The 27,888-nt window shown below is 41.3% G+C and overlaps 2 protein-coding genes across 2 annotated transcripts; both read left to right on the top strand.

Annotated features, from left to right (window-relative positions):
• The first annotated feature begins 316 nt into the window (after positions 1–316).
• Positions 317–20,238, top strand: rasal3 (RAS protein activator like 3). The gene is made up of 19 exons (XM_034083436.2): positions 317–1,147; positions 4,003–4,130; positions 4,285–4,363; positions 5,966–6,033; positions 6,115–6,200; positions 6,789–6,918; positions 7,651–7,749; positions 7,831–8,505; positions 8,605–8,749; positions 8,836–8,980; positions 9,348–9,584; positions 9,676–9,877; positions 10,627–10,718; positions 10,971–11,084; positions 12,865–13,054; positions 15,109–15,219; positions 16,303–16,493; positions 19,098–19,182; positions 19,923–20,238. The coding sequence occupies exons 1-19, from the start codon at positions 544–546 to the stop codon at positions 20,034–20,036; spliced, it is 3,495 nt and encodes a 1,164-aa protein (XP_033939327.1). The 5' UTR covers positions 317–543; the 3' UTR covers positions 20,037–20,238.
• A 3,356-nt stretch (positions 20,239–23,594) lies between these two features.
• Positions 23,595–27,404, top strand: LOC117465842 (aly/REF export factor 2-like). Its single transcript, XM_034109262.1, has 6 exons — positions 23,595–23,920; positions 24,643–24,801; positions 24,875–25,022; positions 25,108–25,174; positions 26,525–26,756; positions 26,861–27,404. The coding sequence occupies exons 1-6, from the start codon at positions 23,708–23,710 to the stop codon at positions 26,873–26,875; spliced, it is 834 nt and encodes a 277-aa protein (XP_033965153.1). The 5' UTR covers positions 23,595–23,707; the 3' UTR covers positions 26,876–27,404.
• The last annotated feature ends 484 nt before the right edge of the window (positions 27,405–27,888 follow it).

Genomic DNA, 27,888 nt, shown 5'->3' with positions numbered 1-27,888 from the left:
CATTTATATGAACCAGGATGTACAACCACATTTCTCATACTCATAGTGTGACTAAATGACTCAAACTCCTTCATGTTGAAGAACTACCTCGCACTTTAAGAAACATCTCTGAGTTTTGAATCTTTACCAAGAAAATACAGACATCTGTTAGAAGACATGAGAGTTTAATTAGGAACCTTAGACATAAAAGCAGAACAGGAAGTGAGGAAGTAGGGAAGTATTGGGTGAAAGCATAAAGCACATAAATAAATTGTGATATTCCTGTTAAAAAGTGAACTTCTCGGTTGCATGTTATGAGGAAGCAGGCGTGTGAGATGAGCTGGGCGCTGTAGCAAAGCACCCGGAGCAGCGAGGCGCATGTTGTCTCCGCATTTTGCAAGACAGGAAACGAGAGAAGCAGAGAGACAGAACCAGTGCACGTTGTCATCCTTAGCTCTCACAACATAGCAGTCAATCAGAGAGGAAACAGGTGAGGTCTCCTATGAAGGGATTTTAATTTTGATTGATGCATCCTTGAGAGAAAAGACAGAACCTGAATGTGAAATGGGCACCGAGGAGAAAGATCTCGAGCCTGCAGCTCAACAACCACCGAAGGAACAGGGGTCACCGGAGAAGGAAAAGGATTCTCCTGTGGAGGGACAGGCCCCTGAGACCCTCGACCCCCTGAACACGTACAAGTGGCACACCGGCTCCAAGGGAGCGCTGGATGAAGTGAAAGAAGATGGAGAAGGAGCATCAACTTCTGCCACATCCACACTCGACAAGATTCAGAAGGCCTCCACCAACAAATGGAGCAAGATGCAAAACTGGCGCAAGGCCCTGAGCGAAGACCCTGGATACAAACACGGGGGGAAAGGTGGAGAGGGGGCCAAGCCGGAGAAAGGCCCCAGGAAGAACCCCTTCAGAAGAGCTCTGTCTGAGCCCCCGGGGTCCCTGTTCGCTGCCCTGTCCCCCTCCTCCACTTCTAGCGCCCAACCTCATGCAGCTTCAGCATCTGCTGCAGCAGAGAGCTCAGGGGTCACCTCCCCGGACCCCGCACAGCGAGCAGGCGGGGGGGCCCTCCTGAAAAAGTACCTGAGGACTGTGTCCCAGAAGCTGAAGAGGCCCAGGCTGCAGAGTCGGAACAGCACCCCGTCACTAATGCAAGGTAACACCACCTAACCTGCAAACTTTATATAGCAGTGTAATGTTTGAGATCAGCACAGCAGTCGAAAGGAGAAATATACTTAAAGTACCAAAAGTAAAAGTGGTCGTTGTGCAGATTGGTCCATCTCAGAATAATATATATGATATATTTTATAATGATTGATCATGAAAGTGTTCTCAAAGCTGGTGAAGGTGCAGCTAGTCTGAAGTACTTTGTAGACTGCAGGGTAGCTGGTGGATTTACTCCAGGTGGAACTAAAGTCTGATTTAATAGTTGGTTAGATTTCACATCATTCATCCAGATCTGTGAAGTAACTAAAGGGATTAAATATATGTAGTGGAGTAAATGTACACCATGTACCTCTGATCTGTAGTGGAGTAGAAGTACAAAGTAGCAAATCATTTAAATACTCTTGTAAAGTACTAGAACCTCAACATTTGATTTAAGTACAGTGCTTTAGTAAGTGTGCTTCGTTACTTTACACCACTGTTAATACATACATCAAATTATAGTCAAATGTGAATACACATTTTGGATTCATGCAGCACAATGGTTACCCCATGCGGTGAAAGCATGATTTCCTTTCACTGTAGGTATATCATTCAGTCACATACTAACAGTGGGTGCTGTACGTGTGACTGTTTTCACAACGAGACACGATTCAGACAGCCAACTGTGAACAGTGTTTCAGCTGCAAGAGAACAACACGACACACCCTGAAAAAGCTGACACACTGTAAAAAGACAACCCTAAAGAGGAACTTAGGTAATCTTTTAGTTAAAAAACTAGTTTAATAACCCTGGGATTAAATTATATGAAACTATCTATATAAAAGCTAGAGATAAATGGAAAACTAGCTTGGGTTCCTCATTTAAAAAGCTTCCACGCAAAAGAGCTGATCTCAGAAAAAATATAAAACCTATGATTGATTCAGATGGATTCCTTTGTCGATGATGTGATACAAGGGTGTCTTAAACCACATACACCAGCAGCTCAATTAAACATCATAACGTTTATGTAGTAAACACAGGTTTCCAGTAAGTTGACTGTCATAAGGCTTGACGACATATACAGGTATAAAGGAGGATCTGCGTCAATGCGTTGTTACCTCAAAAAGCTACTTATTGTCTAAAGATGTATAGACGTATGACCAATCACATGTTAGAATCAGAGTTCTGTGTAAGTGTGAAGCAAGAATGGAGGACATTTAATGTAAATGTGTCTTTGGCTCTGGCTATTCAAATAACCGTAAATCACCGTACAAAACAAAAACAGGGAAAATGCATCTTATAGTCTTAATACAAATGCTAAGTGGTTTGTTCTTCCACTGGCTTGGGTCCATTAAATATCAGTTGTATTAAAAATAGATAATTTACTATATATACATTAAAATAAGGTGATGGTATTTGTGTCAGATCCTCCTTTAGGCCTGGAAAGGGGGCTTAAGTTTCAAGTCAATTTTAAAAAGAGAAATCAAGAGTCTGGTTGACGCAGATCATCTTTATAATGTATGCTTTATTTAGGATCTCAATTTGTCATAACAAAGGTAACAACTATTCTTCACACGGTCCACATAACAGACAGGGAAAGCCATTCAAACATCAGAATCTATGGCCATTTTCTTTCCCACTGAAACAGACTTTAGCAGAACCCAGACTTTCGAAATGACTACTGTCAGACGTGACAAAAAAACTAAAATCACTTTCCAAAAAAGGTCAAAACTGCTGAGGAAATGCCCAGAACTTACAACCCGCTCTCACAGGAAACATCGGCTCTGCGGAGAAGGAAATCAAAGCGTTTAGAAAAGATACATAATTGAACCATTTGCACTGTATGGCACTGAGGTGTGAGGCTCCATGTACAGTATGGTGGCTCCTTGTTTTAAAAACAGTGGAGAAATCTAATTCAAACCCACAGACAAAGTGAATGAATGGTTGAATAAGGTCAATATACCTTTTCTTTAGTACCAATACATTAGTTATCCAAACCTACAGCTATATTTGTGGAAGTTACCCTACCTGCTGTCTATCACTGAAGTAAAAAGTAATGTTGACCTTCCCTTTAGTGACATCAGGAATCTCAACTCACGTTGGGATCATTTCAGAAAGTTAGACCTTGTCAAAGTTTCCAAAAAAACTAGGAAACACATAACCCACAGCTATGGGTTTATCTGTTAAATTAATTGTAATCCTTATTAAAATATTGATTAAACGTATCATCTCTTAGCGGTTGATCAATCACAACTCAGCCGGCCAGCTAACCAATCAGAGCAGACTGGGCTCTGGTTTCACAGACGGTGAAAAGAGGTGCTGCAGCACAGGCAGCATGAGAAAAATAAATGTCACAGTAGAGATACTACACACACATATGAACCTAATAACGAGCATAACAGGGCCCCTTTAATCTATAGGCTACTAAGTAAAACATCATGCAAGTTAAGCGCATTATAAAAGAGAACATTTCAACCAAAAATGCCATTTAAAATATACGTTGAAGGGCATATTCATCAAAACAAAAACACCAGAGGAACCACAGGATGTGTGCAGCTCTCTCATCCTGGTGCGTCATGAAAAGAGAGCGATAGCATCAGTTACCCCGGCAACTTCACTAATGGGAGTGACCAAGTTCTGTGAGAGATAAGTACCACCATGCCATAATTGAGCCAGCGTGTGCCAGCAATTAAGTCCCTGTGATGTCCTCATTTGATTGAACTATAGTTGGTTTTCCAAAGTGTGAGGAATTATATTGTCATGTATTTACCAGAATGGGTCCAGAATGAGATTCTTGGGTGTGGGTAAACCACATGCAACTGTGTCAATTCGTGAGGAATATCAATGTGTCTGTCGGTGTGCCAGGTGTGGGTGAGGTTGGACCCGCTGAACTCCTAAGACAACAATGGGCCCCGCACCAGGAGGTGCCCTTATGGGACATTAGCAGCTGTATTCTTGAAGATGGTCAAATTATCATATCTCCAGAGGAAGAGGTACCAACACACACACACACACACACACACACACACATGATTCACCAAAACTCACTCAACCTGTAGAAAACATGAACATGTTTGACTAACAGAGAGGGGAAAGCACTAAACATCCGCTGACAAATATGTGTTTGTGTTTGTGTGTCTTTCTTAGCCAACGATGTGGACCCGAAACCGTATCAGCAGTTTCCTGTCGGCACACAGCATGCAGAACCTCGCAGATATGGAAACAGGTTAATACATTTACATATTTAAAGCTACTACAAGGTATTCTTATTTTCGGTGTTGATTTTGGCGGCGCCTTTGGAGAAAGACTGCAACTCCCATGAGCACCCCTGCCTTGTGTCCCAAGAATCTTGTTCTGGCAGGACAGGGCCTTTTTTTTGGACTTGGGTCTTTAGTAGGTTTACTCACGTCAGTGGCCTGGCCTCTAAATGTCTTACAAATGACGGTCAATTGAGTAAACATTAGCAAAATTCATAAAAGGTTACCCAAAGTGTTAGCTAGCCTTGCTTAAGCCACCAACTTAAATTAATATATTGATTTGTATCCCATGTTGACAGCCTTCACCACAAAATATATGTCATAACATTATTATTTTTTAAAGAATAATGTCCAATGTGCTTCATTACTATGCTAACGTTGAGTACTACTCCTCACTTGGAGACTTAAGTTGTGTAAATGTAGTGTCCCTGAGCAAGGCACCGTTCCCCACACGGCTCCCCGGACGTAGTTCATAATGGCAGCCCACTGCTCCTAACACTAGGATGGGTCAAATGCAACCATTTCGACAATGAAAGTGTAAATCATTACATTCAAACGGTTTTATAATCAAGAAATAAACTCCCTTAAATAACTTTAAGCAAATTAAACAACAAAATCTTGCATTTTAAAATGTAACAATAAGCCAAGCAGGGAATTTGGATGACCAGCGTTACAGCTACTGACCTCACAGCAACACTGAGTATGAATGATGCTGCAGTCACAGAGGAAATAGCTGAATGTTTTTGCGTGCGAGTGACTGTCAAATTACTTCCTCTAAGTTTGTTGAAGATAACATCTCACTGGGTTGTTCTCGCAGTCCAGTGGGCAGAGTCAGCTTCCATTCTACTCTGGCTCATTGCTAAGAAGAAGCTGCACGGTGGAAGGGACTGATACTGTATAGTTTTTGGCTAGTTGGCTTCGTGTCACCATCAATATATGTTAATGAAGAAAGGAGGGAAATGTTAAAGGGCCAGGGATCGAAGTAACAAGACTGTGGCACAGCTCTGGACTAAATGATGGGATTTAGACGCTGGATTGTTTGTGGTGGGGCTTTCGGTAGGAAAAAGGAAAATCTTTCTTACAGAACTCTGCATTGTTAACTTCTTTATTCACATCGTTGACTTTAAAGATATTCTAATCTTATGAGAGAAGGTTTGCAAAATTCAGGGTAAATCATGGCAGTATTTGATGTTCTTATTTCATCCTCTCTGCTGCTTTAAATGGGTTTCAATAATAAGAATGTATAGCCAACTAGTTCATTTTACTAAGATTGCTGCAGGTCCAGCTGAATACCACATCCTCTATGGCTTAATCTGAATGTATTTGCTAAGCTTTGAGCAATGTTTCCAGAGTTTACTCAGTTGAAGTGCAGAAGTGAATGCTGGCATTGGTGTTGGAGGAATGACGACACAAGATTTTGAGAAAAGAGTTTGAACCCAAAGAGTGCCAGTATTGATCTTTATCTTCAATTTGGAATTGTATGCAAAATAGATTGGCTTTTTTCAAACTATAACATGTTACCAGGAATAAATAAAAACAATACATACAAATGATCTCTTTCCAATACTCAGAATGTGGCCCTGACCACGTGGGGTCAACGGGCGGCCCACGACCCAAGAACCAAGATGGCGGTGTCAGGGTGAGTATTGTACACATGCATCTCCTGCTGACGTTAAACATAATTGTCGTGATACATCATGCTTGCCTTATCTGCCCTCAGGCGTTGATCAAGCGACGTCTTGAGAACAGGGCCAAGAGGAATAGCACCACCCAACTGAACCCCATGGGTCTAATCAAAGGAAGCAGGTAATATGCACTGTAATGATTGTGAAAGCAAACTAAGTGAAGTGCTTAGACGTTCAAAGTTTTTTATGTCGTGCTGGCTCTGTGCTACCAAACTTTATATTTGAAATGAATAAAAGGTTAAAGTGCATAATTTTGTTGACTTTTTAAATCAATGTTGGGTTAACAGTGAAGTAACGGTTGCCTATTCATTGTGCTCTTGTACTGTCCAAAACCTGACAGGGAAAACACAAGTCACACTATCCTATCTGTGAGGCTAAGCTTCATGCTAACGTCAGCAAGCTCACAATGTTTAGAAGATATCATGTTTACCATGTCGGTATGCTACATCCTCTGGGAACCATGAATGTATTCACAAAATGTAATGGCTATCAATGAGATCTCTACTAGGCCTTTTTTTTAATAGATTCTAATCTATCATTACATACTGTATATCAAATCATATATATTCATGTAACCTTAGTACCAGCATTTTGTGAAAGTTGTAGATAGAGCTAGAGTCCAATGGATATTGAAAGGTAAAAGAACATTTATTACCCTTGAAAGTCATGGTATTTGACTCCATTCTGACTGACTTTTTGTACTTTTAAGGCACTATGGTTCTCGGGAGTCTGTGTCAATTCCAGTCAGCGCATTGGGGAGTCTAGATCTGAGTGCAGACACCAGCACTGTCATCAGGCCGGTCCACAGCTCCATTTTGGGGGAGAAGTACTGCTTTGAGGTACCTTCACTTCTGCATTGTGTCTGTACTGCTTAAGTATCCTAGGGAGCATCATAAAGTGCCTCCAGTGTGTCGATAAAATAAACGTTCTATCCAAGTAAGGCTAACATAGACTTGTTGGCTTTTATGTTGTGGAGGGTGGGGTTAGATGAGCCAGTGGGTAAGTTCCCCCACCCCCTGTATCTAGGCAACTCTTCACATGTGTTGCCATGTGACCATAAATTCACCCATCACTTCTATTTGGCTTTGATGGAGAGAAGCACATGGCGAACTTGTGAAAGTCAATTGGTCAATTTACCCCCAAATGGCTCAATTTACCCCTTGAATGGGACAAGTCAAGCCACAGACCTCTTTTTTGGAAGTAATATTTGCATGATTATGTGATAGATGCATTATTTTAATGTTGATTGACAGAAGACATCCTAAAGTAAAGGTTGTTGTTTTCATTTGACTTCTATCTTGTTTTTCCTTGCCTAGAGGACAACATAAGTACAAATTGGCTCATCTTTCTCCACTCTATAGATAGATCTTTAATTTGTCATTGTACAGGTACAACGACATTACAATGAACTCAAGGTGCCAACACGCAACAACAAAACAATATAAAAACAACAAGACAATATAAAAACAAAAAGACACTATAAAAACAAGAAATGGGACTTAAATAGACATGATTGGGAATATGTACATAAATAAATAATACATTCAATTGCACGATTCCCGTACTTATAGGTGATCAACTCTGAGAACACCCACTGCTTTGGCTGCACCTCAGCTGCCCAACGTGATCGTTGGATTGAAGACTTGAGAAGGGTTGCCCAGCCAAACAAGGTAAGAAGTTAGCCTTTGTTTCAGAAAATGTGTCATGCTAAATCATAATCCTAAACAAATACCCTGCATCATTGTCCACAGGATAACATCGAGCGCACAGAGAACTCCTTGAGTCTTTGGATAAATGAAGCTAAGGATCTGCCTCCCAAGCGGAGTTATTACTGTGAGTTGCACCTGGACGGTACCCTGTTTGCCCGGACCAGCAGCCGGATTGTCGATAAACCGTCTCACCGCTCCAACGTGGCAGGGGACAACTCTTCTGGGTTTTCAGGAGGCGTCGGGGCAAGTGGAGGTGCAGCTGGAGGGTGTCAGTTATTTTGGGGGGAATTCTTTGAGCTAGACAACCTGCCATGTGTCTCCCAAATCACCCTGCACCTCTTCAGAGAAGAAGACCCCAAGAAAAAGCGCCACTCCCGAGATGAGTCCAGCCTGCACCCACTGGGCAGTGTGGCCATACCTTTACCTGAGATCCGAGGGAGGACCTATCAGGAGAAGTGGTATCCCATTGCTCCATACAAGTCCTCTGGCACAACTGGGACCAAAGAGCAGCTGGGGCCACAGGCTTCACTCCGCGTCAAGGCCCGTTTTCAGAACTTGCAAGTGCAGCCCATGGAGAAATACAAAGAGTTTGCTGAGTATGTGACGGTGGATTATGTTGAGATGTGCAGAAACCTGGAGCCTCTGCTGAATGTGAAGGAGAAGGAAGAACTGGCAGGGGCTCTGGTCCATGTACTGCAGAGCATTGGCAAAGCTAAGGTAGAGTCTCAAAGAAAAAGCATATGACAAATGAACTCATAACCCAATAAAAAAAGACAACAAAAAGGTTTAATCAGACATGTAATGTGTATGCTTCAGGAGTTCCTCCTTGATCTGGGCAGTGCGGAGGTGGAGCGTCTTGGAGAGAGGGAGGCATTGATCTTCAGAGAGAACACATTGGCCACTAAAGCCATAGATGAATATATGAAGCTAGTTGGACAGAAGTACCTGATCGTCACACTAGGTGGGGTAGCTCAGTGGCTTCTCCTAATTGGTATTGGTAGGTGTTTCGTTTTTTTCCTGAACTCTGTGCTATATTTTTCCCTGCAGGGGACTTCATCAACCGTCTTCACACCTCCGTGGAGAACTGTGAAGTTGACCCTCGCAAATGCTCTGCCTCTGAATTGCCAAACAACCAGAAGCACTTGATGGAAGCCTGTGAGGAGGTGGTGCAGAAGATTGTGGAGACCCATGGGTAAAATAACAGAACATAGAAAAAGACAGAACATATCCAATGTAGCGGCTAAATCAAGAAATAAAGCAGAAATATAACTCAAAAGAAAACTGCCACCAGTAAGCAAATCTTACGCAGGAAAAATGTTCAGGGAAGAATATCTTTTCGTCTGTTTATTTTGTAGTATTTCAATAATACAATACATAAATGTCTCAATCTGGTGCGCCAATCTCAATCTGGTGCACCAATCCCACCACCACCTGTGCCCAATATATACATAATCATCATGGTGCCCAACTAACCCGGTGCCCTAGATCAAATATTGAATGTTTAGGTTCTGATGAAAAATGTAATTAAAACTGACGCTTGATATGTTTCTTTCTTGCAGACCCTTTCCTGAAGAGTTAAACAAGATCTTCTCCAGCTGGGTTGAGCTGTGTGAAGACCAGGGCAGACCAGAGATTGGCCAGCGTCTCATCTCTGCTTCCCTCTTCCTCCGATTCTTATGTCCTGCTATCCTAAGTCCTTCTCTGTTTGGGCTGACACAGGCTTTTCCAGAGCCAAACATTCTGCGTACCCTCACCTTGACAGCCAAAGTCATCCAAAATCTGGCCAACTTCACCCTGTGAGTGGCAATACAAATATAACGAGGATACAGAATCTTCTTGGTCTACCTAAAGGGGCTTCAGTGTCTGAAATATGTATTTCTGGTTTAGGTTCGGAGAGAAGGAGGAGTACATGCTTTTCATGAATGAATTCCTGCAGCAGCACTGGGATGGAATGAGGGGTTTTCTACAAACGGTGTCGAATATAGAAACAGAAATCCCAATGTCTTCCTTCGATGGCTACGTGGATCTGCCTCTGCGCTTGGCTGTGCTTCATGGCCTTCTGGTGGACATCATCTACAAGAGAAACCAGGTAGGACAGAAAACGAATGCATCCAATTGTAGTTTTAATGTTAGTGTAAATGTCAAAGTATTTCACTTCTGTACATGATCTGTAAGCTTGGTTTCATTATACGATGAGACTCACAAACATATTAATTACATTAATATAACGGGATGGAAGTCACAAATGACCTGTTTTAAAGCCTTATTTACTAACATATCATGGTTTAGAGCAGAGCAGGGTGGACCCAAATGCAGACAGACTCATGTTCAACAGAAAAGACCTTTAATCGGTAGCACAGGACAAGGAAAGGCAAATCAAAAGTAACAACACCCTACATAACACTGAGCACTTCCACAAAAGAAAATAAGGATCTGACAAAAACAGAAAACCAAACCTTAAACATGCAAGACTAATCACAAGGAGACAGCTGGGGAGGGCAGGAAAACACAAGGTGAGCAGAATCAGGTATTCAAACAGTAGGGAGCACACAGAGACAGGAAGGCAAATACATAACACAGGGGGGGTGACTTTTCAAAAATAAAACAGGAAACTTGTGTGACAAAGCGTGACACATGATAGTAAGAATGGGATCTATATCCAATATGGATATGGGGTTGGTTTTTTTCAATCAGTGAGACTAGCTCCAGATTGACTACATCCTGATTGATGTTTGCATACAGCTTGCTTTAACATCATTTTTCTTTTCCATACTATATCAAGAAACTGAACACAGGTCTAGAGTTGATTGGACCTAACAAAGCTTCTTCCTCCCTTAGGACAAAGTTGAAGAGCTGCACCCTCTGCCTTCCATTTTGAACCAGATAACAGAGTCACTGGGCCCAGATGCACATCGGATCATAATAAACGGGTATGTATAAGGCCTATAACCACTATTTTATGTTAAGATATAGAACATTATTTACATGAAATCTGGATATACCAAATAACTACGTGCAGTATACTATTGCAAAGTACTTAGAATAATAAAATAAAATATGTGCAGTATTGTTATGGGAAGTGGTGTTCATGCTCTTTATATTATATTTACAGCAATATTAGACATGCTTTGTGATATTGGGTTATAATAATAATGTTAATCAGGCATGCTTTTGTCTTGCAGCCAAATGGGACAAGTCAAACCAGTGTATGTTCTTCCTAAAGACTTGGGCAAGTTCAGCCCTCACCAGTCCTCCCTCCAGCAGCTTCCTGTGGACTCCAAAGGCCCACGAGACGGGTATGTGTGTTCCTAGGCTCAGCCAATGTTTATTTTTAGATGTCGATAACCATGTAATGCTTGACGACACTGCTGCTGTGACAAACTAATTTCCCAATTTCGGGTAAGTAAAGTATCTATCTATCTATCTATCTATCTATCTATCTATCTATCTATCTATCTATCTATCTATCTATCTATCTATCTATCTATCTATCTATCTATCTATCTATCTATCTATCTATCTATCTTTCTATCTATCCATTTATCTTTCTATCTATCTATCAATCTTTCTATCTATCCATTTATCTTTCTATCTATCTATCTATCCATTTATCTTTCTATCTATCTATCTATCTTTCTATCTACCTACCTATCTATCTATCTATTACTCCATTTGAGATGCATACATACAAAACGTTTTAAGTGCAGATATGCACCTTGGAGTATCAGGCTCTGCACTTTCCCTCCTCACCTCATACCTCAAAGACCGCACCTACAGGGTAACATGGAGAGGGTCAGAGTCCGACCCTTGTCAATTAACTACAGGGGTCCCTCAGGGCTCTGTTCTTGGTCCTCTCCTCTTCTCCCTGTACACAAACTCGCTCGGATCTGTCATTAGCCCGCATGGTTTTTCATACCACTGCTACGCTGACGACACCCAATTAATTCTGTCCTTTCCCCGCTCAGAGACCCAGGTCGTCGCACGCATCTCTGCTTGTTTAGCTGACAACTCTCAGTGGATGTCCGCTCATCATCTCAAGCTCAACCTTGACAAAACTGAAGTGCTTTTCCTTCCGGGAAAAGATTGTCCCACTCTTGACCTGACAATCAACATCGGCACCTCTGTTGTTTCCCCGACCCAGACTGCAAGGAATTTGGGTGTGACCCTAGATAACAACCTGTCCTTCACTGCAAACATCGCTGCTACAACCCGCTGCTGCAGATACACGCTTTACAACATCAGGAAGATACGTCCCCAGCTGACCCAGAAAGCAACGCAGGTTCTGGTCCAGGCTCTCGTCACCTCACGCCTAGACTACTGCAACTCCCTCCTGGCTGGTCTACCTGCATGTGCCATCCGACCTCTGCAGCTCATCCAGAATGCAGCGGCTCGTCTGGTCTTCAACCTTCCAACATTTTCCCACACCACTCCGCTCCTCCGCTCCCTCCACTGGCTTCCAGTAACTGCTAGAATCCACTTCAAGACACTGGTACTTGCGTACCATGCTGCGAATGGATCTAGCCCTTCCTACATCCAGGACATGGTTAAACCGTACACCCCAGCACGTGCACTTCGCTCTGCATCAGCCAAACGACTCGCTGCACCCTCGCTGCGAGGGGGACCCAAGTTCCCATCAGCAAAAACACGTGGGTTTGCTATCCTGGCTCCAAAATGGTGGAATGAGCTCCCCATTGACATCAGGACAGCAGATAGCTTACACACCTTCCGGCGCAGACTGAAAACTCATCTCTTTCGACTCCACTTCGAGCGATAGAATGACTAACAAATAACTGCTAACAGAGCACTTATATACTAATAAAGGACTGGCTTATCTAAAGCCAGTTGAGTAGCACTTGAAACGATTGGCTCTTTGAAACCTGATGTTCTTATATGATTCTGTTTTCTTCAAGGTTGTGTCTTCCTGGTCGAATGTACTTATTGTAAGTCGCTTTGGATAAAAGCGTCAGCTAAATGCAATGTAATGTAATGTAATGTAATATGGATAATTAAACTGCCTAAATGATTTTCAGATTTGCCAAATGTCATCATTAGTAAATGAATGTATGAATTCAATAGGGAGGGCAGGACTCGGAGGAGGAGCATGAGAGAGAGGAAGCCGGTGACCAGAACCCAGAGCGCTCCACACAGACGGCCTGGTCAGGGAAAACACACCCTGAAGAGGCAGACGAGCTCTGAAGATCTGCCCACCGCTGACAATGAACCGGACACGGAGACCAACCAACTGTTCATCTCATCCCCAAAAACTGTGAGTGCAAAGAGGGACCGGGAGACTAGCTCGGCTGAATTAGTCAGCAGGCAGATTATTCCATTTCAGAATAATATATATGATATGTTTTATAATGACAGTCCCTCAACACCCAGAGCCTTCAGCATTTCCACGTCTCATCAACGTTGCGTGGAAGTCGGAAACAGTACCGAAGGAGTGGCAGACCGGGGTGGTGGTCCCCCTTTTCAAAAAGGGGGATCAGAGGGTGTGTGCCAATTACAGAGGCATCACACTACTCAGCCTCCCCGGGAAAGTTTACTCCAAGGTACTCGAAAGGAGGGTCAGGCCGATTGTCGAACCTCAGATTGAGGAGGAACAATGCGGATTCCGTCCTGGTCGTGGAACGACGGATCAGCTTTTTACTCTCGCAAGGATCCTGGAGGGGGCCTGGGAGTACGCTTATCGGGTCTACATGTGTTTTGTAGACTTGGAGAAGGCGTATGACCGGGTTCCCAGGGAGTTACTGTGGGAGGTGCTGCGGGAGTATGGGGTGAGGGGGTCTCTACTCAGGGCCATCCAATCTCTGTACTCCCAAATCGAGAGCTGTGTCCGGGTCCTCGGCAGTAAGTCGGACCCATTTCCGGTGAGGGTTGGCCTCCGCCAGGGCTGCGCTTTGTCACCAATCCTGTTTGTAATATACATGGATCGGATTTCGAGGCGTAGTCGTGGGGGGGGGGGTCTGCAGTTCGGTGGACTAAGGATTGCACCACTGCTTTTTGCAGATGATGTGGTTCTGATGGCTTCATTGGTCTGCGACCTTCAGCACTCACTGGATCGGTTCGCAACCGAGTGTGAAGCGGCTGGGATGAGGATCAGCACCTCCAAATCTGAGGCCATGGTTCTCAGCAGGAAACCGATGGACTGTCCACTCCAAGTAGGGAATGAGTCCTTACCCAAAGTGAAGGAGTTCAAGTATCTCAGGGTCTTGTTCTCGAGTGAGGGATCAATGGAGCGTGAGATGGGCCGGAGAATCGGAGCAGCGGGAGCGGTATTGCAGTCGCTTTACCGCACCGTTGTGACGAAAAGGGAGCTGAGCCGGAAGGCAAAGCTCTCTGTCTACCGGGCCATTTTCGTTCCTACCCTCACCTATGGTCATGAAGGATGGGTCATGACCGAAAGAACGAGATTGCGGATACAAGCGGCCGAGATGGGTTTCCTCCGCCGGGTGGCTGGTGTCTCCCTTAGAGATAAGGTGAGAAGTTCGGTCATCAGGGAGGGACTCGGAGTTGAGCCGCTCCTCCTTCGCGTCGAAAGAAGCCAGTTGAGGTGGTTCGGGCACCTAGTTAGGATGCCACCTGGGCGCCTCCCTAGGGAGGTGTTCCAGGCACGTCCAGCTGGGAAGAGACCAAGGGGTAGACCTAGGACCAGGTGGAGGGATTATATCTCTTCGCTGGCCTGGGAGCGCCTTGGGATCCCCCAGTCAGAGCTGGTTGATGTCGCCAGGGAAAAGAAAGTTTGGGGCTCTCTGCTGGAACTGCTACCCCCGCGACCCGATCACGGATAAGCGGGAGAAGATGGATGGATGGATGGATGTTTTATAATGATTGATCATGAAAGTGTTCTCAAAGCTGGTGAAGGTGCAGCTAGTCTGAATGACTTTGTATTCTGCAGGGTAGCTGGTGGATTTACTCCAGGTGGAACTAAAGTCTGATTTAATAGTTGATTATATTTCACATCAGTATTCTAAATCTGTAAAGTAACTAAAGGTATTAAATAAATGTCATGGAGTAAAAGTACACCATTTACCTCTGAATTGTAATGGGGTGGAAGTACAAAGTTGCAAGAAGATTTGATATTCAAGTCTCTCAGAATGTTACTTAAGTACAGTACTTGAGTAAATTATTTTTGCACAACTGACAGCAGGTCATATGCTCATACCACTGCTATACTGTAAATACTGCAATAAATACTTGAAATGTTGCATTTACAATTAACAGTAATACTCTTTATTTTAACATATGAGTTAACACAAAGATGTGTCTTTAATGTTTTATTAGAAGAACTTAAGTGCACTATCTTTCCTCTTTTTCCAGAGTGACAGTATCAAACGCACCCCTGCACCAGTTCCATGGATCAAAGTCATGCAGAGCAGGGAGTCCAGTGAGATGAAGACTGAGACTGAGCACTTCAACTTGCTGGATAGGGTATGTCAAAGTTGGACATGGTCTGTTCTTGTTCAGAAAATTACTTTTAGTACGTAATTAAACAAGAGCTATTTAGGTGTTTGTAATGAGTATAACCCAGAAGAAAAGTATCCGCAGATTTGGAGACGTCTCTTTCCCAATTAGTCTATTTGCCAACAGTGTGAACCCTGAAATGTTGACTACCCCAACATTTTATGTTAGAAATGGATGGTTAGGGTACCCAGCACATAGAAACTGCCGGATACTAACTCGCATATGGGCAATTTGCACAATTAGCATTAGCATTTTTAAGTTTTGACTCCCTTAACACTTTGAAATCGACCCAAAATTCATCAAAATCAGCCCACTCGTAGTACAAATATGGCCACTTTCTGGTTAAAACTGCCATGTCAGAAATTGATTCAGCAACCTGACTAACCCCAAAAAGTTGTAACCACCATTTGGCCACTATACAAAAATGTGCCTTAACACTCAACTCACATAGTGGGGGCTTGGAATCAGTGTGATGCTGACTTCTGAGTTGGCCAACAAAAAGGACAGAAACCTAATGGCCTTTTCCGTTGACCTCAGAAGATCAAACACCTGAATGGGCCGCCTTTAAGTTACAAGTGGAACATCTGTTGGTCGTCTTAGCGGAATTATCAATAACAATTCAATAGAAACATGATATTCAATTGGCAGTTGTTTGTCTAACAAACACAGATGGACATGTCCACAGATCAAATTGGATAGTACTGTATATCCCCAATTTAATGATACACGAATAAGACAGAACTTTCAAAACAATGTATATTACTACAGCACTCTTGGTTGATTGGATTCTGAGGTTGGTGTTTTTGAGATTCTTCTTTCAAAGTTTGTATTCGGACTTCACCGGTCGAATTCCTGATTTTGTGGTACCAACAAGAATGCGCATTACAAATATTTACAGCCCAGTTTATTTATATGTTTTCTTTGTCATGTTTTATTTGGGTATGTAGTGTTCAAAATGTAAAAGTGGGCCTTAGTTACAAAAGATAGATAACCCCTGTTCTAAAGGATAAGCTAATTAAATAAAATGTCAAACTGTTATTCACACACCAGCACGCTCAGGAGCTCTCAGAGCTTCGCCTGGGGATAGAGCAGGTGACAGAGAACGAGCTGGACATGGCAAAGCGCCTGGAGGACTTCATCATCCAGAGCCAGGACCAGAATGCAATGATGCTGGCTGAAGTGACCGACCTTCGGAATCAGCTGGTGATGAGAGACGAGCAGCTGGCCAGCGCCGCCTTCAGGTACAAGAGCTAAACCGAAATTATGCATTCTAGTTGCATTTTAGAGCAAAGATATTCAGCTTTTAAGACAATCCTAATACATGTTGCCTGCACTAAGAGGTGGTTGGACTCTCCCAGATAGACATTTGTTGTTCTAAAAACATTCTGAGAATGTTACATTCATTGTTCTAGGAATGTTTTCAGCAGGAAGTTTTTCTTTGGTTCCCAGAACGTTCTTCTGAAATGTAGGATAACGTTCTCTAAAAACATTCTTAAAATGTTTGGTGATAACATTGTTAGAACCTCACTACTGTTACCCTACTGTTGTTAAAACGTTTTCAGCTGCAAGTTAGATTTGTTTATGTTGCCAGAATGTTATTTTAGAGAGGGATAACATGCTTTATGTTTAAAACATTATGCAAATGTTCTGTGGTAACAATTTACTAAAATATGTTTACATTATTAGAACATAAAGACATAATATTCCTTTAATTGTTCAACTCAAAATTCCTGGGTAAGTGGACTGACCACGTGGTCATTAGGATGATTTTGATAAGTTTACTTAACTATTGGAATTTGACTATTAACACATGTAAAAGGATGAATCGGAATCACCTGGTGAAAGTAACATTTGTTTATTAGAAAAGGGGAGCTGGGAGTGGAGGTTGGTTATGGCGGCAGTGGGAAACAGTTGTTCCAGGGTGGGTAGAGAGGCCTGGCTGGTCTTGGGAGTGTGGATTGCCTTGGATTCCTCCTGGGAGAGACACACAAATGAGTGTGAGGCAAAAGCAGGCAAAGTTGTCAAAGAATATGCTGGCAAAAAGCTAGAGCGGCACGCAACAAACCGTTCACGGCAACAATCTGGCAGGGAATGAGTGCAGGCTGCAGGCTTTCATAGTGTGGCTGATGAGCAGGTTGCAGGTGTGGTTGATTGGAGATTGCTCCCAGCCGTGTAGAGCAGAGCAGCAGGCAGGTGGGGGGAGAGAGAGACACACACAGTAGAAACAAACATATACAAACACTAACAGGGGTTTCAGGGACGGGCGGTGATAGTCGGTCCGTTCTTCTATATGTCTGTCTTTGGTTTTCTAAGTGTTATTCGATCCATATGAATAGAGATATGTGCATAAACAACAAAAACACTTGGGGTATAATGTTCGAAGAATGTTATTACCAAACATTTTAAGAATGTTTTTAGAGAACGTTATCCTACCTTTCAGAAGTACATTCTAGGAACCAAAATAAAACTTCTCGATGAAACCATTCCGAGAACAATGAATGGTAACATTCTCAGAATGTTTTTAGAACTAACAATGTCTAGCTGGAAACTCAGACATGCCGACGCAAACATGCAATATCATGAATTGCATGTTTGTTTTTGTTTTTTAAAAAAGGAACATGTGGTGACATCAGATTTTTTTTTAAACATCCTTTTCAAACAAATGCAACAAGTTTGTTTTTTAAAGCGCACTACAAATAACTCTGACGTTGACCATGACCCTGTTAATATTTCGCATCACAGGAACATTTTATAAAAAAGCATAACCTCCTGAAAACATTATCCAAATGTTGCTTTCAAAATGTTCTTCTTTGTTTATCGTGTAACATTGAGGGAATGTTTTATAAAGAACATCTTTAATGTGTTACCCCAACAACGTCCAAAACACATCCTTAGAATGTTGGAGGCAAAACGTTCCACTTTGTTAACATTAAAGGAACATTTTATAAAAAAAAATTCTGCCATCTCAGGCCTCAATAACATCCTCAAAACATCCTCTGAATGTTGCAGTTACAACGTTATGTCTAAACCTTATAGGAACATTATTTGAAAAAATAAACATCCTAAAAAGGTTCTTTTAACATCAGATTAAAACGTTTCTTTAAAACCTTATTAGAACCTGTAGGTAATGTTAGCCAAAGTTGTGAGAACGTTCCCTCTGCTAGCTGGGACTCAGATTGTGTACTTAAGTAAAAGTAAAAGTACCCGAGTGTAGGAATACTCTGTTATAAGTAAAAGTCCTGCAATAAAAAATGTATAAGTAAAAGTACGAAAGTATTAGCATTAAAATATACAAGAACCAAAAGTAACTGATACACATATTGGTCCATTTCAGAATAACGTATGTTTTGATTATAATTATTGATGCATTAAAGTGTTATCAAAGCAAAGTAACTAAAGGTATTCAATTAATGTAGTGGAGTAAAATAACACCTTATACCTCTGAATTGTGTGGGGTAGAAGTGCAAAGTAAACATTGTACAAGTAAAGTACAAGTCCCTCAAAATGTTACTTAAACAGTAATTGAGTAAATGTGCTTAGTTACTTTACACCACTGCTATGTTCAATATGCATGTATATTTAGCCTCTAAGCTGTATTCCACAGAAAGCAGTATGCTGTTGTTGTTAACTGACTCAAGCATGAGCATCTCTTATTTGGGTGTGTGTGTGTGTGTGTGTGTGTGTGTGTGTGTGTGTGTGTGTGTGTGTGTGTGTGTGTGTGTGTGTGTGTGTGTGTGTGTGTGTGTGTGTGTGTGTGTGTGTGTGTGTGTGTGTGTGTGTGTGTGTGTGTGTGTGTGTGTGTGTGTGTGTGTGTGTGTGTGTGTGTGTGTGTGTGTGTGTCACAGGCTGGGTGTGATTGAGGAGGAGAGGGAGGAAGATGAGAGGAAGCTGAGTGTTGCCATGGCCGCAGCCGAGCGAGTCAATATACTGGTAAGCATTGTGAAAGAAAAAGTTTAAATAATAATTAACTTCATCTATTTAACCACATGTCAGTCCAACTGCACCAAACACTGCACCATCATTTAGTGTATTTCTATACTTTAATATGAGTAATTGTTTTGCAGCTTTAAGGGGAAGTGTTGTGTAGCTTATTTTTTTGCGTCAGATCTTCTTTTTTTTGGTACAACCTACTGACTTTTTGCAGATATAGAAAATACATGTGCAAGTAAGGTGCATTTAGGTCAAATCAAGCAAGACTATGTTCTGTTACATATAGGCTACTGTAGTTACTGATTTAATCATCCAGTTTGTGTAGTTAGTTAGTTAGTTAGTACTGCTAAATAATTGAGGATGATTTGAGGCAAAGCACCACCCAACCTACAACACCCAAACCTTCTGATTGTTAATGATATATATATATATTAATGTCAAAATAAATGAATAAATGTTATTGTCAATCAGACATTAAATTATTATTATTTAAATTTTGTTTTTGGACAGATTGTGTGATGAAATCCTTATTTGCAGTCCTAAAATTGAAATTAAAATTAATTTTATGTCATTACATTTTTGCCTTGTACTGTGATGGAATAGATAAAAAAGATAATCTTAATTTCATTGCATCTTTTTTTCATGATACTAATGTGTTTACTATGAAGGTATTTTGGAGAAATCCTTTTATTGACAGTGTGCAGTGCTTGAAGTGATGGCTGTTTTGTACGTGCTCACAGGAGGAGCAGTTTGCAGACATGCTGAAGGACCTCCACCAGTTCAGCGAGGCCAATAACAGCAGCGGGCAAAACAAAATACAGCATCCTGAAAAGCCATACATCAACAGCAACTGAAAAGATTTAGAGCTGCAGTGTCACATTTTGTTATGTTTTCTTGATGAGATGTAAATTGACTTCATGAACATATTTAGAATGACTGGGCAAACTCCGAATCAGGTGAAAATAAACCTGGTTCTTGGCTTTTACTGTATCCCACTTAAAGATGTTATGGACTTGTAAACCTTTCTGATAAATAAACGGATTCTCTCTGAACATACTGCAGTGTCAGTGCAACAGTGATGGAACACGACTAAGCGTATCTAAAATATTCTAAAATCCAAGCTACACAGTTTAGTTTGATGGCTTATGAACATCCACCTGTGTCGTAATAACAGGTTTTCAGTGTGATTTAGGTCATTCAATTGTCCCTTAGCACAGTGTTTCTCAAACTTTTTCTGTCATTCCCCACTTTGAACAGGTGGGCCTCTTCAAGCCCCACCTGTTCACTCCAATAAAATGGTAGGCCAAGCTTAAAATGGTCAAATGTATCGTTCTATGACAGGGGTCTACCTTTAACCTTTGTGTGCTGTTTGGGTCTGTGGGACCCGTTTTCAGTGTTTACTAAAAGAAAATGTAGCAATTTAATTATTTTAACCTGCTTTATTTGGTGGTGGACGTCACATCCTCTGGGTCCGGGGGCATGCTCCCCCAGGAAGATTTTTTTTAAATGTTGAAGTTAAATGCATCAATCTGGTGCACTTTGAGCTAGGGCTGCTCAATTCATCGTATTTTAATCGCAATTACGATTTTGGCTTGCAACGATTATGAAAACAACATAATCGAAATAAAACTATTTTTTATTGTTTTGATATTCCACCAGTGTGAAAAAAAAGAAAAAAAAAATGTTTACTTTTTTTTTTTACTTTTTAACATTTTTTAACATTTTTTTATTTTGTATTTCGTGACCCACCTATCACATCTCTGCGCCCCACCAGTGGGGCGCGCCCCACACTTTGAGAAACGCTGCGCAACAGTAAGATGACACGTGCACGATGAAGACAGTTGAATGTGCAGGAAAAGCTGGAGTCATGCAAAGGTCTTTATCCACAACCAGGGTCAGGAGGGTTACTTAAAAACGTATTGTTACAATTACTAGTTACCTGATTAAAAATGTAATCAGTAACCTAATGTGAGTATCACAATATAAAGGTAATGTAACCTGATTACTTTCTGTTAGTTTTGGATTACCTCAATATCAAATGCAATGCAAATAATCACAAGAGAAAATAAATATCAATATGGTGTTTTTTACCTGTTAAGCCCGGGGGCTTTTTTTTCACGACACTGTGTCTCAGGGCATCTTAATATTTAAGAACCTATTAATTTGTCATACCAGATTGACAAGAATAATCTCAGCTAACTGACGATACAAACCATTTTTACCAAAACAAAACACAAGTCTCATAAGAAGCATCTAAATGACCCCTGAGCGAAAAATGCTAACGCACTTTGGCACAGAACTCAAGATAAAAGTTACCCTTATTACTTATCGTAGCTGCACATACAAGATATCCAATTAAAGCTGAGGTTCCACAGATTATTTAGGTATATATATCATCACTGAGTGATCCAAACTCGCGACAGCGGAAGCAAACACAGACATCACAACACGTACCTTTACGTAGCTTTTACGGGAGATCGTCTCACCGTAGCTGTCAATCTGATCAAAAGACTTGTTCAATGGCATTAAAACGAGAAAAAACGCGGCTGAATTGGTTAATCCATAGGTTGATAATGTTCCTGTCGAATATTTTTTTTTAATTTATAATCCATAATTCCATTTTTATGTAAAAATCGGAGAGTAAAAGTTAGCTGCTAATGGTAGCCACCAGAGTTATCGCAGCTTCCGGTTGTGGCTATGCGTCAGTCTCACACACACACACACACACACACACACACACACACACACACACACACACACACACACACACACACACACACACACACACACACACACACACACACACACACACACACACACACACACACACACACACACACACACACACACACACACACACACACACACACACACACACACACATTACCAAATAAGGAGTATGTGGGAGTTCCCCTCGATTCCATTAGCTCTGACAGTTAGAAAGAGATGTCAATCAGCAAAATCGAGCAAGGGGGGCCAGAGATAGGTCAAATCCACCCAAATGACCCCAGAAGTGTTTTTACTTGCTCAATCTCTCTAAAAAGGTCAAATGTCACTTGTTTTGCATCAATCTTGATACAGGGTACTTATTATATGTTGTAGTTTGGATTCATAAAGCTTTTAGTCTACCATCCCATCATTCAAGGGTGGTTTTCACTATAAGTAATCTTTTTTGGACGGACACAATAATTTAATTGTTTTACTGTGTTCAATCTGAATTTACTTTAAAAATAAAAACATCTATATTGATTCTGACATTTCTACATCCAACTCAAAGGTGTAACCTTGCTTTGAGAACAAAGATTATTAATGTAACCCTTTTAGAAGGGAAGATACTGAATGGTCATTTGTTCTGGGAATGTCATTTTCGAGCCTGAGACCTGAAAAACAGGCTCGGGGTTTAACAGGTTGAGTGTATTATGTAAAACAAGAGAACAATGTGACCTTAGAAAAGAAGAAAACAATATATTTAGTATCAGAAATGATTTTATTGATAGGAAAACCTGCCTTTAATGAAGCATGTGCGGGCAGTAGCCTATACACTATGCAATGAAACACATGAGCACATACTACAGCTTAAAAAAGCTGAAATAAAATCTGAGCTGACAGAAAATGCTCCATTTAAGTTTAATTTACACACACACTATTTTATTCAAATAAAATAGGTCCACCTACTGAATCACGATGCCCCAGAATGAACCACGGTTCTCATTCAATATCACTATCTAGTAGCAGGTAGTAGATGAAGGTGTATACACCGACCATACAATTAACTCTTACTCAAATACTTCGACATTTGGGACTGTTTAAGCCTTCTTGTCAGTGTGCAGATAGATCAACATCTGCGGATAATGCTCTGGTCACCAAAACAATATTCACAAAGTAATTAAAGGTGCATGTTTCAAGGTAATTGTCTAGTTTGAAGTGAATTAAATTCTTACCTAAGTACATAGTATTACCATCTACATAAAACTGAAGTACAAGAAGTGAAAGTACTCATTTCAGAATCAATTAGGCTATATAACTGGATTATAATTATTGATACAGTTGGTGAAGGTATAGCTCATTTGAACTACTTTCATATACGGTCGGATATTTTAATCCATAAATCTATTTCTAATGATTTGTTAATTTGTATTTTGTATTAATGTGTGTCTTCAAAGTATTAAATAATGTTGTTAAATAAATGTAGTGGAGTAATAAGTATAAAATACATAAATTGGAGATACTCGAGTTTAATATTTTTCTCTGCGGTGTGGAAAACAGCAATACCTGTTCAATCAATACAAATTATTTCATTCGAAAATGTACAGCTGCTGTGAACGTTACTAGTTTTTAAATAAAGTTTTTTGGGAGGGAAAAAGAAAAGAGGCGGGACTTCTGGTTTATCGTCACTTCTGCAGAGTATTTACGTCACATCCGCTAGTTTTAACACCGCGCCACCGTAGAAAGCAAGCACATAAACAACAGCGTCTCGTCAACCAAAGTTCTTTGTTCATCTCCAGCTAGAACCTTAAGCACCACGATGTCCGACAAGATGAGTATGTCCCTGGACGACATTATCAAGTTAAATAAGAAAGGCGGCGGCAGAGGCGGTGGCGGCGGCGGCGGCGCTGGAGGAAGATCATCCGAGGAGGGTGGAAGTTCTGGTCGGGCCGGTGGATCTTCAAGGCCGGCCAGGAGTCGACAGAATAACTTCAACCGTGATAGAAACAACAGAACAACGCCATACACCAGGGTAAGAGAGAGAAACCATTCACATGTGGACCAACATTTTAAATGAAAGCAGCGTGGTGAGTCGTTTCAAAATGCGTACATCGTGGCTGCTTATCGGTCGTTGGTAGCATTACACTCAATGGACTTCCCCTTACTAGTGTGGCTAACTAGCTAACTTGGAAGTAGAAACTTAAATAACTGACCACGAATGACTTAAATTGTCTACATTAAATTATGTCAGGGTGTTGAATTACATTTTCAGAAATAATTACTATGAATTAGGGCAGCGCCATTTAACCGTGTCCCCGTGGATATTTGTCCAACATGGCTGCTTTGTTTCCGAAGCTGGTCTTCGAGAGGCTATAATCTGAAATCTCACTGAGGAGGAACACTATTTCACTTCTCCCGCTAAAACGTTTTCCTCTACTAACTTGATGATTTTTGTTTTACCTAGAATTTAAAAGCTATTATTTCTTTTTTGGATACACTATTTTGTGGATTAGTTGGATGAAACCCCTAGCCTGTCATTCAAGGTATAGTGTTTAGGATTAATTTGAATCTATTAGCTGAACTGGTCAAATATAAAGGATTTAGTGTTTATTGCAATTAGCTGAAACAAATGAGAAAATATTTGCACACATTTCCCCTGACAGTCATTTAAATGTATCCGTTTCAGACGTGTCATACATTGCTTGTTCCCAGAACATTTGGATCCTAAACACACTCTTATGTTTCTCCCAACAGCCCAGAGAGTTGCCAGACAAATGGCAGCATGATATGTTTGAGGAGCATGCTGGTGGACGCAGAGGACAACAGAGCGCTGTGGCAGAAAGAAGTGTAGAATGTAACGGCAAGCTGCTGGTATCCAATCTGGACTTTGGTGTCTCTGACTCTGATGTCAAGGTAATTTACTGAATCCACATTGTTGGCATCAACGTGTTGTGAACAGGACTGATGTTTCTACTCTGCTCCACAGGAATTGTTTGCAGAGTTTGGAGACTTACTGAAGGCGTCTGTACACTACGACCGCTCTGGGCGCAGTAAAGGAACGGCCGATGTTCACTTTGAAACTAACGCAGCAGCACTCAAAGCCATGAAGCACTATAACGGTGTCCCACTTGACGGTGAGGATTCCATTCTCATGTTGAATTAAGTATTGTGATCGGTTATTCGGAAATAATTAATAATGAAATGTAATCCTTTTGATAGGCCGTCCCATGAAAATCCAGCAGCTGACCTCTGACGTTGACACACAGAGTAGACCATCTCTACAAAGGTATGTCATATGGGAATGGCCCTGCCGTTTGAGACCACCCAACATGTGTCTATCAGTGATTGGAGACTAATAAGATAAAGGGACCTTTATGATTGTATGGTTTGGGGGCTGTAGGAGGTTCTTATCCCTAATCGGCCAATTGTCACAGAATATGGTGTTGTGCATGTCCCTATGTCTTAAACCCTAAAAAAAAGTTACAATGTGTGCCACATTTATGATATTTTCACTGCTTTACTTTCTGTCAGCCAGCCCTTTCTGACACTTCAGCTATTTCATTCATCTATTATCTTGCCAAAACAAACAGTCTCTCTTTTTTTTTTAAAATCAAAAACCATTAATTTGATCTTGCATGGATTGCTCTACCGTTACCTTGATAAGAACATTAGTTTTAGCTGGTTACTTAAGGTCTGGTGGCTTTTTAAATTGAGCATACATAACTAGGGATGCTCCGGAATCAGTATCTGCCGACCCGATCAAATGGGCGGGGCCTATGGGGATCTTCCATTTAAAGTGATGTTTAAAACTCAGTTAATTGGGCTCATTCTCTGGCGCTTCCACAAACAACAACCAACATAATTATTACATTCAAATTAAGTACATTATTCAAGTTTACATTAATTTTGGATAATAACATGAGCGGAAGCGCTCTCTCTTCCCCTCTCGCTCTATCGTGACAGCCTGTCAGTATCGTCTCGTGCAGCTCACTGATCCAGTACTGAGTGACCCGACAGTGAAGAATAAATATATTTATAACTAGTTTAGCTAGTTCCATGTAGATAAAATAGCTAAGTGTGTTAGGTCTAACTCTTAGTGTGAGTTTTGCTCCACTCACCGGTCCGTCTCAGCAGGTGGAGCTGCATGATTTCTGCTTCACACACGTTGCATACCGGTATTTTATTGTCTTTTTCGGACACCTTAAAATACTGCCAGACTGGTGAGGCCATTTTGGCGAGCTTGTTTTGCCGCACACAGAGAAAAGTGTCATGTATTTTACGTCATGCAATGGGCATTTTTAGAGAGGATCGATCGGGAGAGTGAGTATCGGCCGACCGATCGGAGCATCCCTATACATAACTGTCCAAAAGGGTTGTCTAGTGATACAATACTCCAATTAATACTTTTACTGGTAGCTAAAATATGTGTTCCTGCTTCATCATACTACTCTAAAAACCGGTCACCCTTTCAGAATGAAAAAACCTGTATTTGTCCCACAGAGGGGTAAATGTACATTGTTACAGAAAGTAAAGGCAGCTTAGAAATTAAGAAGCATGCATCAAATATGTGGAAGCAGTTATTTACAGTAGGTGACAGCAGCAGCCAGTAATGATAATAATTATGATCTCTTTGCAGTTCAAATGGAGGGTTTGACCGCAGCAGACTTGGACAGCCCAAGTTTGAAAGGAGTGAGAAGAGTGATAGGGGTGATCGCGGTGAAAGGAGAGAAAGAAGGCAAGGTGGTGGTGGTGGTGGCGGTGGAGGTTACAGAGGAAGAGGAGGGCGGGGAGGAGGAGGAGGAAGAGAAAAAAGACCTCAACTTTCTGCAGAAGAGCTTGACGCCCAGTTGGATGCATACAATGCCAAGGTGTGTACTCATGATGCATACAATAACAGTTTTATGTGTTCTTCCTGTACTGTAAAAATGTATGGATGATTTAATAATCACTTTCTTTTTTTGGTATGTTTCAGATGGACACCAGCTAAAGTTCGAAGCACTCGGAAAGGATGATGCTCCTGTGCCCCTTTTTTCTTTCTTTGTTAAATCTGGTTGATCAGATACGATGTATCGGACCTTATTACACTTTTCGTTGTGTTTTTAAGCCATTTTATTGTATGGACCATGATATTTTGGTGGTTTTTAATATTTTTCAGTATTTTTGTAGCCATGTTTTCTGGAGCAGTTTTATGTTTTGAATTTTTTTGTTTTGTTCTAGGCCACCAGCTCCTGTGCTCTTTTCCAAGTGTATGTTGAGCTGAAACACAATGGATTATTTTTCTTGAATCACCGAATCTTGAATTGGTGGTCCCCAAGTCTGTTTAATGTTATGTGAAAAAGCTTCTGTGCTGAAGTTCTGTCATTTGGTACTGTATACTGGACACATGGACATATTTCATAGGGTTTTGTACATAAATAATTATATTGAATCATGTTTCTGGTGTTCATTTAGAAATGTCTCTTCCTGTGACAAATGCAGTTCCAACTTTTTTTAAAATTAAAAACAAAAAGAATGAACTCAATATTGTCATATTTGAACTATTCTCATATTTCTTAATATGTCAGTCAGGTTAGCTAAAACCCCGTTTACATGGAGACGGTTCGTGTTGTATCTGCTACTTTTCTCTTTCGTAGCCCGTTCATTCACACGAGGCCGTAACGGAACCGTGGAAACAGACCCCTCAAATGATAACGGGTCCTAAGGTGTGTAGATCTGCGGACGGAACGCTGTGGGGGGCAAAGGGCTCCGTGTGTACACCCTATATTCCTGATAACGATGAAGCCATAGGCCCACCTCTGCTGCTCACTGCTGTAGGTATGGTGGCAGTAGCTACTGACCATGCCTTAGATGTTAGTGCAAAATCTACAGCTCCTCTACCACAACCATCAGCAACAAGTGGACATGGAGAATTATATGAACTGCATGTTGCTAAATCCACCGCGGAGCATAAACAGAAGGCATGTACTACAGCGGGTCGAGCGGTCTCGTGTGAACACACAA

The sequence above is a fragment of the Pseudochaenichthys georgianus genome, chromosome 1, assembly GCF_902827115.2.
Source record: "Pseudochaenichthys georgianus chromosome 1, fPseGeo1.2, whole genome shotgun sequence".
Taxonomy (NCBI): domain Eukaryota; kingdom Metazoa; phylum Chordata; class Actinopteri; order Perciformes; family Channichthyidae; genus Pseudochaenichthys; species Pseudochaenichthys georgianus.
Note: the sequence above shows the minus strand (reverse complement) of the source record. Positions and strands in the feature narration are given on the sequence as shown.

What these genes read in the sequence shown, in the direction of transcription:
- LOC117465842 (XM_034109262.1), top strand. Translation starts at nt 23,708, where the DNA reads ATGTCCGACAAGATGAGTATGTCCCTGGACGACATTATCAAGTTAAAT. An exon ending in GAACAACGCCATACACCAGG is followed by an intron (nt 23,921 to 24,642) that starts GTAAGAGAGAGA and finishes TTCTCCCAACAG; the next exon opens with CCCAGAGAGTTGCCAGACAA. An exon ending in TCTCTGACTCTGATGTCAAG is followed by an intron (nt 24,802 to 24,874) that starts GTAATTTACTGA and finishes TCTGCTCCACAG; the next exon opens with GAATTGTTTGCAGAGTTTGG.
- rasal3 (XM_034083436.2), top strand. Translation starts at nt 544, where the DNA reads ATGGGCACCGAGGAGAAAGATCTCGAGCCTGCAGCTCAACAACCACCG. An exon ending in GGGAGAAGTACTGCTTTGAG is followed by an intron (nt 6,919 to 7,650) that starts GTACCTTCACTT and finishes CCGTACTTATAG; the next exon opens with GTGATCAACTCTGAGAACAC. An exon ending in AGAGCATTGGCAAAGCTAAG is followed by an intron (nt 8,506 to 8,604) that starts GTAGAGTCTCAA and finishes TGTATGCTTCAG; the next exon opens with GAGTTCCTCCTTGATCTGGG.